The 15372-nt window shown below is 44.6% G+C and overlaps 1 protein-coding gene across 2 annotated transcripts in view; it reads left to right on the forward strand.

Annotated features, from left to right (window-relative positions):
* Positions 1 to 11470: 11470 nt before the first annotated feature.
* ldlrad3 (low density lipoprotein receptor class A domain containing 3) overlaps positions 11471 to 15372 on the forward strand; it is a 74367-nt gene continuing 70465 nt past the window's right edge. The window contains exon 1 of one of the 2 annotated variants that reach the window (XM_084016826.1): positions 11471 to 11986. In XM_084016826.1, coding sequence (XP_083872952.1) covers positions 11935 to 11986 — 52 coding nt within the window. In that variant the 5' untranslated portion in view covers positions 11471 to 11934. The remainder of the gene's footprint in view (positions 11987 to 15372) is intronic. The other variant, XM_084016825.1, reaches the window with a different exon arrangement.

Consider the following 15372-nt stretch of genomic DNA (forward strand, 5'->3'; position numbering starts at 1 on the left):
GAGGGCGGGCGTCCGTCTGGCCTCTGGGTCCGCCCCGAGGCTACGAGATTAGATCCACGCTTCCATCTTTGATGACATGGGATGCCATTAGCAGTTTTATCAAACTTGTACCGGTCCCATTGGGTTTCCCAGATCATACTGCGAATACACTTTATATAAAAGACAGGTTTGCTGGTTGTTGTTGTTTTTGGAAAAACCGCTTCTATGATATTCTGATGACCTTTAGATTACAGCGGGGCCGCCGTGGTATTTGTTCGGTTTATGTGTTTCTCTTCATTCTAATACAGGGAGCTCTACTGACACCGCTTTGCATAATTTGTAGACTCGCTCACATACACAAGAGTGGAAGATAGAAACGCCTGCTGTTGTACAAATAGCTTTCTTTCAGTTAGTAGCTTAGTGTCAGCGGCCCCCATTCATCAAGCTGCTCCGGAAGGGACTGGAGAGTCTACCATGGAAATGATCTTAAATAAATCAAAGGCGGCTTTTGGAGGGGAACCAATTGACCATTTATATGTGAAACACTCAAATTAGTGCAGTTTGATTCATTAAAAGGAATGCTTGGCACTCATAGGGGAAGTGTACAGAAGCAGGAGTTGGTATTTTTGTTTGGGGAGTTGCTGTCGAGTTGGGGTTTTGGCACAACTTCACTCACATGAAAGGTGAGTGGAGATGGGGAAAAAAAATCCCGGAGACAACCAATGGAGGTGAAGGAATTTAATCTGATCACAGCAACAGGCCAAAACCTGGCCAGATGGCTCGCTGCTGGTGGAGTTTTTCCTCCAACCCCAGAAGACATACAGGTAATGTATTGGGAACGCACGCTAACATGACCATCGACTATCACGCTGCGGTCTTAGACATCAACCCAGCCGCCCACTGTTGCGAAATGGGTCGAATACAGAGGGGCGAATTTTCCTCACAGAGACTAATGAAGTAGCAGGTGTTGTTTGAGTTTTTGACTTCAAGGTTGCCCGAGCTGCTGCCAATAGATTTTTTGGCAGTCGAGGCGCTTAAAGGATGTCGTAGAAATGCATTTTTTGGAAAGCCGTGCAAGAATCTATTGTTGGAGCATCTTTCCCTCTCCTAACCATTCTCAGGTCGGAAAGAAACCATCTGCTCTGTTTGAAATCTACTTGTTCCGTCAATCAGGAGTCCACCAATATATACCCAGAATGCAACATGCAGAGCTTGTTCATTTTTTGTATTGTGTGTCGAGTTGCTGCCAAGGGTGTAGAGCTCCAGCAGAAACACGGCGTGCATTTGCTTGAGGTTCATGGCCTTCTGTTCTCTTCTGCTCAGAGACTGGAGTTGTGCAAAAAAATACATTTTTAACCCTGTTTCTATGAAAACTGTTGAATCCCTGCTAATGTAATCACGCTGCCACTTTAATATCCATGATCAAATCAGATACAGTAAAAACAGAAAGCTCAACACAGGGATGTGCAGCTTACAACAGTTGCTTTTTCACAGCAGCGTTAAGATGTTTTTTTTTTTTTTTTTGTTTGTTTGCAGCGATGGGATTCCAAATTAATTCACGGTTTAGTGAAACTGTAAAGAAAACAAAGAGGCAGGAAATGTCAATATCAGAGAGAATTTGCACAGAGCTTTTCATCCATTTAGTTCTTTACTGACATGTCCTTGTATTTCCCGCCTACGCAGAATGTTTCCTCGGCAGACTCCCCGTGGTGACTGTGGCTTAATCAAGATGACAAGCAGCTTAAAAAAAGCAGATCTTAATTGGATGTGGTGAGGATAAGACGCTAATTAACATGCATCCTTTTGTGTTTTCCCCCCCAAAATAAAACCTCTCCCTAAATGAGAGTTGTAGAAACAAGAATTTCAACAATCATTTAGTTAAAACTGTTATTCCTCTTCTCTGCCGTCGCTTCATGACTTCCCTGTTTTTTCTATAGGCACCTTCACCTATAGATCCAATGCTGTGTGTATGGATGTAAGACACAATCAATACATGTCGGATCTGGAGTGGGTATAGACCAAAACCTCCCTATTCGTTACATGTTTTAAAAGCATGAGCCCCAACAGAAGATATGAAAGAGAATTGCATTTTGACAGTGTTTTTGTCTCGCCATTTTTTGACGGGTTTTCTCCTAAAACTGGAGCAGCAAATTGGCAGAGTTGATATTTAAGTCTGTGATTTAGTTTCTCAGTTTTAAGGGAGAGAATAAAAGGTGCCGTCTCCAGGGGTGATATTCCTCCCACAGAAAAAAAGACAAGAGGACAGAAAGCGAGAGAAGCATAACAAATAGCGTGTGAACCGAGGTGCGGTTTGAAAGGCACACAAAAGTGGAGAAATAAAAACTGTAAACAAAGTTATGCACCCGGATCGCTATTCTTTCGCAGGTAGGAAAATGTTTTATGATGCGTAGATGGAGCTCGTAGCATAAATACAGGTGTTGTCGCATTCAAACACCTTTTTATTCAATTTACAGCTCTTCGACAACTTTGTTTTCTGCAGGTAGCCGAGGAGTCTCGCGCTCCATCTTCCTTTCGCATTATTGATGCATCTTTTATTTGCAGCGGAGGAGATCGGACACGGGGCTTATAACGAAGGGCAGACAACGTGGAGCTGGAGCAGAATGAAAAGTAATTCTGTTCTCCGAAACCAGACGCATCGGGGAGCTGCTGCGAAACAGCGGCAGGAAGGAAGCGTCGCTTTTTTCAAGGCCGTTGCAGGCCGGATGCAACACGAAGGAGGATTAAACGTTGTTTGTGTTTTTCACTCGTGTCCACGCGCCACAGGAGTCTTTCTTCCAATTTCATTGTCTCTCCAACACAGGCCGGCCTCCGTTAGTGCTGGCAGGCGGGGGGGGGATTGAGATGAATGTGTTCCCATTTTTTACCAGCCCATTCTGAGTGCCCTGCAGGGTCTCGCGGTGCAAAGGAGGACCGTGAAGTGAGAGCTGGAGCCGTCCCAAGGTGGCTTGGACGCTTTAAGAGGGGCCCTGCGATCGGAATAACAAAATCGATCAATGTGCTCGTGCCGTTTCGTACAAATACTCTCTCCCTCTTTCTGTTTTTTTGCTTCCTTTCTCATTGAGGACCTTCAAAGGTCAGTCTGAATATGTATGTAATCACCTCAAACGGAGCCTCGGGCCTGCGTGGCAGATAATGGGCAGAAAGATGGCGACGGCACTCGTGAGAGCAACACCTGACACCTCGCTGAATCTTTTCCTCGTGAATGCTTTGACGTAATAAAACTCTTTCCCTGAAATTCAACGCCAACGTTTGAGGCGATGCGTTAAGCCGCGGCACATCAGGACGCCCGTTTAACCCTGTGTCCACCTCGCCGGGGAGGGGGGGGGCTACAACGTGGCAAACAAGGTTTGACTTTAACCATGATATATGGCCGGCCATTAAGATAATGAACAAAATGGCCGTCTGATTAAACGAGCATCCAGTCATGTTAATTGGTCTCATGATGAAAGGTCAGGCTCAGCATGTGTTTGAGCCCGGGCGCCACCAGCAATGGTATTTAATGAGACTTTCTCCATTAAATGAACCACGGGGAGACAAAGACGGAGGTTGCTGCTTTCTGCTCCCTCCTGACATTTATAGAACACGCCGGCTCCTCCAGGCACTTTGGCAATAGAAGGCAGATTGTCGCCCGCATCTAATGTTATGGAGGATGGAGCATCGCTCTCCACCTTCTTTGTTAAAAAAAAAAAAAAAAAGCCCATTACCACAAACACGTCAAGCTCATAAATAATCATTCCAAGTGTTTGTAGTTAAGCTGTTGCACAGTAACACACACCGACACTCCCCCGTCTCCCTACATGCTGGATTCGGCCTTCCCCTGCCGACATGCTGGGGAAGGCCCCCCCCCCCCTTTGAGGATTAGGAGCGATCAAAGGTTTGTTCATTCCACGCTCACATTTCCTCCCTCCAAACAGCATGGGGAACTCCTATTTGGTCACACACACACACACACACACACACACACCCCTCTGTAGCAGCCAGCAGGGTAAGCTTCAGGCGTGCTCCAGAGGACTGCGAGATACGCAACCAAATACTTTCTATTAGCAACACATTCGTTCTCATAGAGTTTCAAGGCCATGTTGTGCTGATTCGCAGGAGAATCACGCACGTTTCACCAGATTTCCACTCTGTTTTGAATTTCAATTGCTTCCTCCGTGTCATGCAATCAGAGACATGTTTGGACTCCGAACACATTTTCACCTTCACACTTCAAACGGTGTCCTTTTCACTATGCTTCATGTTTCCACTGCTATTGTCGGGATGCTTCTGATGACCGCCCTCTTTCCGTCAGTGTGTGTGTGTGTGTTTATAGACTGGTATAAAATACAGTTCGCCCAAGGCCATAAATCAAAAACACGTATGAGTTTGTGTGTGTCTCTGTACTTCTTTCTATGTGCCTGCCAATAAATAAATCACAGTTGCGTAGCAAGAAAGGGGTTGGTATTTGAATATGAACATTTCCCATGGTGCCTTGGGGTCGGGGCCCGGCAGCGGTGGCCTCTGAGCTGGTAATTCTTCCACCCTGTGATCAAAGGCCCGGTTCTCAGCTCCGCTCCCCTACCACCTCTCTCTCTCTCTCTCCCTCTCCCCGTTCCCCTTATTTCCCCTTCCCTCCTCTCTCCTCGCTCCAATCAGAGTCCAGAGCTACTGGGCATGAGTTATAATCCAGTGGTGTTGCTTATTATGTCCATCTAGCAGATCCTACTGGTCCTGCCTGGCTGGTCCTCCCCTAAACCTCCATCGTCACGCTCGAGCTGCACCCAGACTCAAATCCTGCTTCAGTCTAGAAAACCTTGAAGCAGCGCCGCTACCTGCTCCTCGCCTCCCCCGTGTGTAGTCTCGTGAACGGTTTTGAACTCCACACATGATCCACTCTTCATCATGCCCTTGACAAAACCTCTCTTAACGCCCATAACTTTCATATTAGTAAAGATATTTCATGCTCCCTTCCCTCCTAAACCCCCGTTTTTTCCCCACACAACCATCTATATTCATGCACTCGACTGCTGAATCATTTGTATGAACCAATTATTTCTTCCCTGTTTGCTCCAACTTTCCTTTTTGTTCTCCACAGCTGTCCACGGCTCCTTCTATTCTAATTCGCACTTCAATAGCTCAAACGTGTCACTCACTCACCGGCACCACGCATATTTGTTCATCCCGTAGACGTACAGCACTTCTGTTAGATTCTCAAGGTTACACTCGGTGTTATACCCTCCTGAAAATCTGGGTTCCTTTATCTGACGGAAATATGGCCTGGAGCACCGAGCAATCTGAGGAAATGCAGACTAGGACCAGGCCATGCGAGGGGCCCACTTTGGCCCGTGAAAAAACACCTGCGACAGTTGGGGGTTCAGTGAACGAAGGCAGCCTGCGGGTGTGAGCACTGGGCCAAGCCAGAATGATTGCTATAAAACAGGCCAAGCCTGCTGGGAGCACTGGTGCCTCTTTTCATCCTGGCCCCACTCCATCACGTGACCTTCTGGCCCTGATGCTCTCTTCTGTCCTTTGTTTTCCTCCTCTTTCTCTCTCTCACTCCCTCACTCTCTGTGATATATCCACTCCTTCTATGCTTTAATAATGTATTACATTTTGCCTGTAAAGTCGGTCACGTGTGCCCCGGACTTATGAACACGGGGATTGAAGCAAAAATTCAATAGGTTCAGTTCTTTCATTCTGTTTAATCCGAAGCCCATTTCACTGCCTTTGATAACCAGAGTTATTGACTTTCCTGTGAACCAGCGACACCTGGCAGAGGCTAAGACAGACACATAGGACAGGCGGACATTATGCAGCAAAAAAGACAAGCAATGTTTTGAAAAATGGATGGATGGAATGGATGAGAAACTATAATTTGTTTTACTTTCTGAGACATAATTTATTGTAATGCTTCGTTTAGTTTTAATTCACTTTGGGTGCTTGTGAGCTGTCCAAAACGTCCTCATGCATAACCGACCCCAACAAAACAACATGACTGTTACAAATTAACATTTTCTGATGGTTAAGGTTTGGTTCAGTTTAGGCGACTAAAACTACTTTATTGATGTTAAAATAAACTAACTGTTAGCAGAGCATTTTTGATGCAACATCATACTTCTTCTAAGTGATGACAATGATTAAGGTTGATGGTTTGATCCAGGCCCAAATATCTTAACAAAGATTGGATGGATCGCCATGAAATTCAGTACTGACATTCATGTTCCCCATGGGATGAACCTTAAAAACCTTTGGTCATCTTCAGGCTTTCCCTCTAGTGCCCCCTTGAGCTTATCAATTTTGGTTTTGAGTGAAATGGCTCAACAGGTGTTGCATTGCTATATTCATGTTCCCCCAAGACTCTGGTGCACCAGCAGGTCAAAGTCTCAGACGGTCCCGTGTCTTTTCAAACTAGCGTCACCCGATGATATGTGATGTTAACGTTGGTGGTGACTTTTCATCAGGTCAGCACCTCAATTGGTTTACGTTTTATGATCTAATACCTCCAATGAATGACATTTCCCATCAGCCTCGGCTGCATGATGCACCTCCACGCCGGGCTGAGAGCCTCACTGCCGCCCTCGGCGTACCTGCAGTCTCTAAACAACCACCGTTTACTCACAGTAACGTCACCAATTAGAGTGACACCTCCGACTGTACAAAAAAAAGAAAACCCTTTCGTTTATATGTTGCCGAAAGAGTGACACCATCCGAGTGCCCACAGTGGTCTATTAATTACGTAACGGCGAGAGAAGATTGCCCGTTGCTCTGCTGGACTTGACCTTGTTTACGGCTGTTATTTAGAAATGCCACTGCCTGTTGTTTGGGGACTAGACGTGATAATGGACTACTGCTGCCTTGAGAGCCGGTTCGCCATGAGAGTAAATACAGCCTCTTCCTGTTTAATGTTGGGCCTCATTTGGTTATTTATCTGTCAGCAGCGCCTGCTGGCTGGTGTCCAATTAAACGACAGTGTCTAGTGCTGTTTCCTGTGTTTTATTGTTCAATGTAACTCATTTAATTGATACATATTGCTCTCATTGTGGTATAAGGAGGATCCATTATTACCTTAACTGGGTGGGTTTTAACAAATTTCCCATTAACATACAAAGCAATGTTAGCCACCATTAGATTTACTTTGCTTATTCCTTGATGGTCACATTCTTGCATTTTCATAAAATGTTATGCCAACGCTTCATTTATCACACTTATTATCACCCTTGTTTGGTTTTGTTTTTTCTGCAATTTGCTGTGTAACCCATTCCAATCTGCACATCAGTTTTTATTTCTGGCTTAATTAAGAAAGTAATTGTTGATGCTGCGGGCGTCTCTCTCGCTCAAATTGATACCGGCCCCCGCCTCTGAGATCCCAAATCAATATCTGCTCCCACTTGGTTCTCAGCTTGGGCCTTATAGATTGACAGTCGCACACACACACACACACACACACACACACACACACACACACACACACACACACACACACACACACACACACAAACTAGACTTTCTATCTCCCTCTGATTCAATTGTTGATGCCTATCTGATGTCCCCGCTGCGCCGCCCAGGCCAGACGTCAGCTTTGCTAACTGACGTCAATAGAACAAGGCTGCGGGTTTTAATATGATTGGTCACATAAGCCTGTGTGTGTGTGTGTGTGCTCTGTAAATGTCCCCCTAAAGGCAACGTGTTAATGGGCCAGAAGAAATCAGCACATTGTCCCTCGACGCGTCCTCCCTCCTCTGTCCATTACTTCCTGACTCACAAACAATTTGTCCTTCACATCGGCACGCTGGTTAATAACTGGGAGACGAATGTCAGGAGTCTCACACCGGAGAGCGAGCCAGTCCTTCAGGGGCCTTGGCATTTCGCAGCTGCGGTCTGACACGACAAGGACATGTCATCCCCGAAGCTCTCGTGAGTTGTATTATTTCTCCCTCGACCTCGTTTGGCACTCTTGTTAAATACGGTGATATATTAGCAAAGCTCTCGCTGACAAATGTGCTGGGCGACCCTTGTTGTGTTAACATCCAGCAGCACCCCACAGCTTGCAGGAAATACTCTCAAACAGGGTTTTTTTTAATCCAAATTAATTTCACCTCTCATTGGCTATCTCTTTCTATTACATCATCTCCCCTGATTTTCTGTTTCTCGCCTCTTCATTCTCACACTTTCCTCATCTCTTGCCTTCCTCAGCCACCCCCTGATACTTCTTCTTGCCGCCGGCTCCCTCACTCATCCCCTCTTTTCCTACCGCTCCGTAAGTGTTGTTTTCTCTCTCCCCTCCCACACAAACACACACTCACACAGACTCCCTTTGTGCTGCTCCTGTTTCACATTCCCTTACCTCTCACTACATCTCTGGCTGAATCTCTCTCTTTCTCTCAATGTCGCCACTCACCCACAGGCAAAGTCATCCCAGGTTGCTATGCTACACCCCCCAAACCGCACCCCCTCCTCGGCGCCAATCAGATAGTCTCCCTACCTCAGAGTCATTTTCCAAATTTGGCCAGTAATTGGGTTTCTCCTGCGATTAAGTCAATAACAACCTTCATATTAGAGTTTAATGTCCCCTAATGAGTCCATTTGTTGGCCGGCGGCTAATTAGGTCTGAGCTGTTTATAGATGGCCTAAACTAATTGATGGGCATTACCGAAATACTGTGTCAATCAGGAACATAGTTGAGCCCATTTCTGCTTTGAGCTCGCAGCCCTCTCGTGCAGAGTCCCCCAAAAACAGATTACACCGCCGTGGTTCATGGATCAGGTTGGATAATTTGCGAAAGCGCTCGGCATTAACATTAATGATAACTCCAGGGGAGCAGAATGAAATCCATTTAACATTGACTGACAAATCTTCTTCCTCCTCAACAAGCATTTCATTTTATTAGTGTTGATTGTATTCAGGATTTGTGCTGAGCAGACTTGTGTCTGCCTTTTGTTAGCTCATTAAAATATTCATATCTGCCAACTGTAGCCGTTTTTCAGGGGCGGTTACGCAGCGAGCGCGCTACAAACCATCCAACATCGGGACTCATCGTATCAGATTGAAACACACAAGGCCCTGCAGGGAACAATGGGGGGATATAAGGACAACGGGCCTTTGCAGAAGCTATCAAGTTGGAATCTTTCACAAACTTTTAACAGATCCAACTGACATGCCAAGACCCTCCCCTGCAGTTTGAGTGTACGCTGCTTGATAAGGCGATGGCGATGAATATAGAGTGAGCTGGAGGAGTGTGATATTGGGACTCAACTCAATCATATGCCTCCAGGTTAGTCTGCTACCAAATGGGCGGGTTTCTTTGAAGCAAGGTTGTCTGTCTGCACACAGCTGCAGGCCTATGATAAAGAGAAGAGAGGTTTGATAGGTGAAGCTCCTGTCCTTCCTCGCACTTATTCAACCTAAATCAACGTGAAAATACCAATATAAAATATGACGGTACTTTCTACCTCCCGATTGGCCTTTTTGCTCTGCTGTCTGTTTGTATCAGTGCTCTATCTGGCTGGTTACATATTTAATTCCTCACGGTGTGGAACTTACTGAGTTTGAACAGAAACAAGTGCAGCTGGAGAGAAGAATTCTCTTTCTGTGCATCGACTCTCTCTTTTTCGGTGCCACCACCAACATTTTCTTCCACACTTTTTAGTATTTGCATCTTTTAACTTTTCATCAAGGCAAACCATCTGTTAAAAAAATGCTCCGAATAGTTTCCCCTGTGCCATCTGTTGCCTCCGTAGCCCATCTAGGTTTTTTTTAATATTTCAATGTATTTTCATGCCGAATGAAAAAATAAAAGAAAAAAAGCCTCAGCAATATCGGGCCGAGTTGCTGATTTATTTATATTTATTTGGCATGCCACAGTCTGGTGAACTGAAAATATTTCCCCAGAAAATAAGAGAATTGGATAGTGATAGTGATGGAGAAATTTAAAATTAAAATGACAGGCGGCTTTGCCCTTTCCTGTAGATAAGAAGTTATGAATTAACCTCCCATACAACACTGAGTGGATGTGCTGTCTCAGCAGCATTCATTAAAAAGGAGATTGAATGAAAATGATGGTATCTACGGCATTGTTTATTGTTAGATGCATTGTTATTAGTTTGTAGCAGTCTGTTAGGTTTGGCCAAAGACTTTTATATTCTATTATATGATGTTGCTGATGCTGTTTAACATCTGGCTTTAGTTTGCCTGACAATTAGGCTGACGTGGCTAACATTAGCCTAACCCACTGTTTGTGTTTCAAATGTTTTTCAAATGATGTTTTGATGGTTTGTGATGCTGTCTGAGTCACGGTGAGTTGGATTTACAAGGAAAGTGGCTTTGGAGATGGTTGGAGCTGGAAACACTAAAGTAAGCACTCCGATGATGTAAACCAAATGTACCGAAGTCACTTCACACTTTGTTGAGTGACTCATCCTTTTGAATTGTATTGATTTATCATGTCGTGCCTTTCCTTGTGTGTTCCAGACACAAAGTCACCCACAACACAATAAGAGAAACATCAATCAAATGTGATGCATTATGGGTAGAATGCAAAACCATATATCGTGTCCCATAATCAGACAGGTTTGCATGCTATTTCTCATGCAGGGTAATTGTGTTACAGAAAAGACCCTCCATCCTGACAATGATTTGCAATTAATCTCATACAACACACCATGTTAATACTGTTATCTAATTGCCTCTTTATCTTTGTGTTTCAGTTTTAGAAACAATTATCACGTGCAAAGTTGTATCAGGTATTTCTGTGGGGGAATTAGGCTGTAAGTAGTCTGCTCATATCTTTTTTCCATATCAATGAAAACCAAATCATATACCACCGCTTTGACCCTCGTTTTTGTCCCCATTTTCCATTCCTGTTCTGTCTGTGCTGCATGGCGTATCTAGTCCGTGTTTAGGGGTGCTTTAGCACACCTAAATTGAGTCCAAGCACCCCTAAAGATGTTGCATCGATAAATGCAATATAAAAACAACAGTCATGCTGTTTTTTCCTTGTTTGACAAGCTTAAACATGGTCAAAAAAACATATACATTACTCATGGTTTGTATTAAACTATTATATTTAATATATATTCTTTTAACAACGAAAATACAATAGACCGCCAACCGCGTCATGGTATGGTATGATCCACTTTCTCTCTCTCCCACCTGCCCCATTCACCCCCATTATACCTCATTATCTTTTCATTTTAATACATTTTAATTTGTAGTTCCTAATAAAACCAAGTGATGGCTTTTTTTGCTCAGCATTTAAGAAATATTTCCAGTTACAGTGATTTCCCCTACCCCAAAAGTCTGATGTTCTTCATTCACAAATGTGAGGATGATAGTCCAAAATAAGATTTTTTTTAAAGGGGAACATTTTTTTGGTATCATTGGGTGCCCAGCACCCCTAAAGCTCTGATCCTAGACTCGCCCCTGCTGTGCTGGGTATCTTATAGCAGAGAATATAACTGTTAACTTCGAGTAACGGTGCAATCGAACAACTCCTATTTCGCCCGCTTAGGGACCGTTACCGGTCCCGAGCCCGCAGTTTGGGAACCAGTGTCCCGGGCTGGCCGACCTCTGCTCTCCGGCTCTCTGCTCTCCGACTCCGCCTCTCTCAGCACCGACGCGCGAGCGACCGACTCCCCAGCCTGCCTGCCGCCAACCCCGAAGCCCCTTCCAGCTCTCCAGCCCCGAATGCCTTCCCACTCCCCCAAGCCGGACTCCATACTTTCTGTCCCAACGCGAAACCACCACTCTCACGCGCAAATGTGCTCTTAGTTTTTTTTGCCGGAAGGGGAGAAGAAGAACAACAACAACAAAGTGGGGGAAAGTAGTCTCCAACAGACAGTAGTAGTACTGTGTCGCATAAGTTTTTTTCCTTTCCCTTTGCCCCCAGTTTTCGGCCCCGCGGCGGGGCAGGACAGCAAGGGCAGACCGGGGGTTGGAGAGGAAAAAGGAGCCCGTAGGATGTGGATCTGGTACCTTCTGCTTGGTTCGGGGTCAGGCTCAAGAACAGTCGGTAAGTTTTTTTGTGTGTTTTTTTTTTTAAAGCACACACGGAAAGTAATGTCACGGCGCTTCGTTACGCTGGTGGGTTTAGAGGGAAAAAGGGGGGGCGATGTAAAACGCTTTTTGAAGTGTTCGGCGGACTAAACGGCGTTTTACTTCGACGAGTAGCTGAAAGTTAGTGGAACAACCAGAAATAAGTTTTCATTCCCACAGAGTGAGAGCCGCCGGGGCAGCGGTTCGGCGTGTTTCGTGCCCCCCCCTTTCGCCTCGCTGTGTGGGGATACGTGTTGTTGCTCCAGGCGCCCTGCGTGCCGTATCCATCCAGTGTATGTTTTACTGAGATGGGGTTATAGCCTCCTCCGGGTTAGGTTATGACCGGGAGGTTGTTGACAGGACGGTGTTGACAAATCAATCTGTTCTCCCCCTCCCCTCCCCTCCATGGGGGCCCGGCGGAGGACGCTTGGACGGACTCTGCAAAAAAAACAACAACAACAACAAAAAAGTCATTCTATTTAACCAGCTGGAGTTTTGGATCTCATGTATTGTCCTCTGGTTATTATCACACTACGCTGCAATACTAACCATCATGCTTTAAATGATGGCCTTCAGTGAATAATCATGTGCAATGGAACTATTTTTTGGGGAAATGGCATAATCCTTTCCCCTTAAAACGTATAACTTATCTACACAAGCACACGTGTGTAAACGTGGGTGAACTCCATCCTGCAAGTTGTTACAGTTCAACATGTATGGCCACTGCACAGTAAGCCAGCATGTAATCCATTTACATGCCTGGGGCTATTTGCTTTGAGCACTGACTGAAGCTCATCACATCAACAGCATCGTGGGTGCATGCTAATGTGCTAAGCTGGTGTTGCAGGTGCATTGAATGTTAGATGCTCCTGGTGGCATCTATGGAAGACACAGTAGGAAAGACAACAATACAAATAATGATGGTTAACGTCCATTTAGCCGATCTGGCTTCAGGGTCCTGCTATGGTGCACGGCGGCCCCTCTGTCGCACCAGTTATGACCGCACTGGGACACTTGAATAGACAGAGCCATCGTATATTACGCGTGACACATGTTACTGCATGTGCATATAAATATGTTTTAAGGCGGTACAAGTGAAGTGTGTATTCAGTGTGGGACAGAGATGTAGTGCTGCCTGCCAAACCACACCCTCATTTTGCTGAGCATGTACTCGTGATTTATTTCCCAGTACAGTAGTTTGTTCTCATCAATATTATGTGTTGTCGGCTTTGAATTAACAAATTGTGCGTCAGTTTTTTATAAGCTTATAAGCCTGACCGGGGTAATAAGTATGTTAACTAGACTCTCCGTGATTGTGTGCTATATCGGTGCCCAGGTCAGTATATTAGTTCAAATATAACATTGCTATTGCCAGCCTTTATTATCCTTTGATGGGATATTACTTTTGTTTAATATTCTATATTATGTAATATTAGCTCTATATGTGGTGCATAATATTTTGCATTTGATTTGACAATTAGCCCAGACATTTATATGTTTTATACGTTTTTTATCACGCAGATGTAACGTTCATATCTTGGAGACACCTGACCAGGCAATAACTCAATAACTGTCCAAAATCCCAAATTTAGAAAACGTCCTAATAGAACAGAAAGTCTTGCATATCAAACGAGTTAAGTCTATTATGCTGTGATACTCAACTAGATGTAGATGTAATTGTGTATCTCCCACTTTACATACTTAATGAACCATACAGAATAAAGGATCATGAATCAGTTGAGCCAATTCCACGACTAAAAACACATTCCCAGGCTCTACTACATTTTTGGAAATTTGCCAGAAATATCCGGGTACGTTGCACAGCCTCAGAAAGTTTTCATCTCAGCCAGTGTCACTCCTAGTTTCACTTCTCATAGGACTTTATATAAGCTATTTGTTGTAGTTCCTTCATGTGTTTTGGCTCAACACAAATGAAAAGTGCCCAAAAACCTGTGTTCCAGCGTATGTACAGCCATGGGAATATTAACGAGATATCACATCTAGAGCAGACCGCTCTTTGGAGGCCGACTCACTTTCAGAGGAAGCTTACAGACGTGTCTTTGTGCTGTGCAGCCTCGCACTCGTCCTCAAAGCTGCGGCACATAAATCAGCGCCATTATGTAATATAAGATTTAGCCACATGACCCACTGACCATGCAATGTTGCAATGCAGTTACAAACAAGGCAAATGTACGGTTATTGTGGTGCGCAGCCTGAAATGATATTTAAGCCGGTCTGCTGGGCCACGAACCAGGGGGAATATTGATATAAATGAATTTAGGTACAACGTCGGAAAAGATGAATTAGCTTTGCATACGTTATTTCCCCGTACACCCCAGGATGATTATTACTTGTTAAGGATCAGCATTGTGATATATATGCCGACCTTATAAATGTTTGATTACACCAGGGCTGGCTGGGTCAGATATCATTTAATGTAGAGCTCTTTACAGATATGTGTGTGGTATTCAAATATGCTCTACGTAGACAGACTTTTTTTTGTTAAATATATATTTCAAATGCTAACTCGCTACAATTCCACAGTTTATAAGCACTGATATTAAGTATTACACAAAAGCTCAATATACATGTTCTTGCTTGTCACTCTGTGTTTGTATGTGTGAGTATAAATACATAGTGTCAATGTGACTATTTCCCTTTGATTTATATGCACCAATAAAATGCCTTGTGCTTGTTTTCACGTGTTTAAGCTTTAAGATGACTTGTATTAACATCCCCGTGACTACTTTTTTCCGCCATTCATCCTGAATAAGTAATCTTGCAGAGCTCTGAAAGCCCGTTTCTTGATTCCGTGAGGAATTCTCAGAAGAAACCTTGATGCTACGCTGACCGAGTGTAACAGTTCAAGGCTACGATCACACGCTTGCCCACCACGGCAGTACAGTAAAACGTACGAGTGAGACGACAAATTTTGTTTGAGAGAGTCCACACACAATCTCTTGGCTCACTTAGCCAACTGACAAAGCCACTTAAGTATTCCTCAATCAACAGAAATGTGCGCTCCATTGCCTGTGTTACCGAGCCGCACACATCGACCAGGTGGTCGGATATTTCCATTCAGGACCAAAGAAAGACTATTCGGGTCATTTCTCCCACTGAACGGGAAAGACAGGATTACGTTGTCCTGCTTGTTGTGCTTTGTATTTCCGCAGTGTGGCTTCCCAGGGACGGGCCAGTGGACCCCTGTGTCCGTACTTAACTCTGCGTGTCTCTGGAACAGGGAAAAGAGGAGGAGGAGAAAGAGATGTTGTGTTTTCACGCTGGCTGACATGGTTGATGCTTCCATCCGTACTCCAGTCATTCAGAGAAGGCCAGGGATTAACGAGGGTCAGCGTGGCTTCA

The sequence above is a fragment of the Eutrigla gurnardus genome (assembly GCF_963514095.1).
Source record: "Eutrigla gurnardus genome assembly, chromosome: 9".
Classification (NCBI taxonomy): Eukaryota; Metazoa; Chordata; class Actinopteri; order Perciformes; family Triglidae; genus Eutrigla; species Eutrigla gurnardus.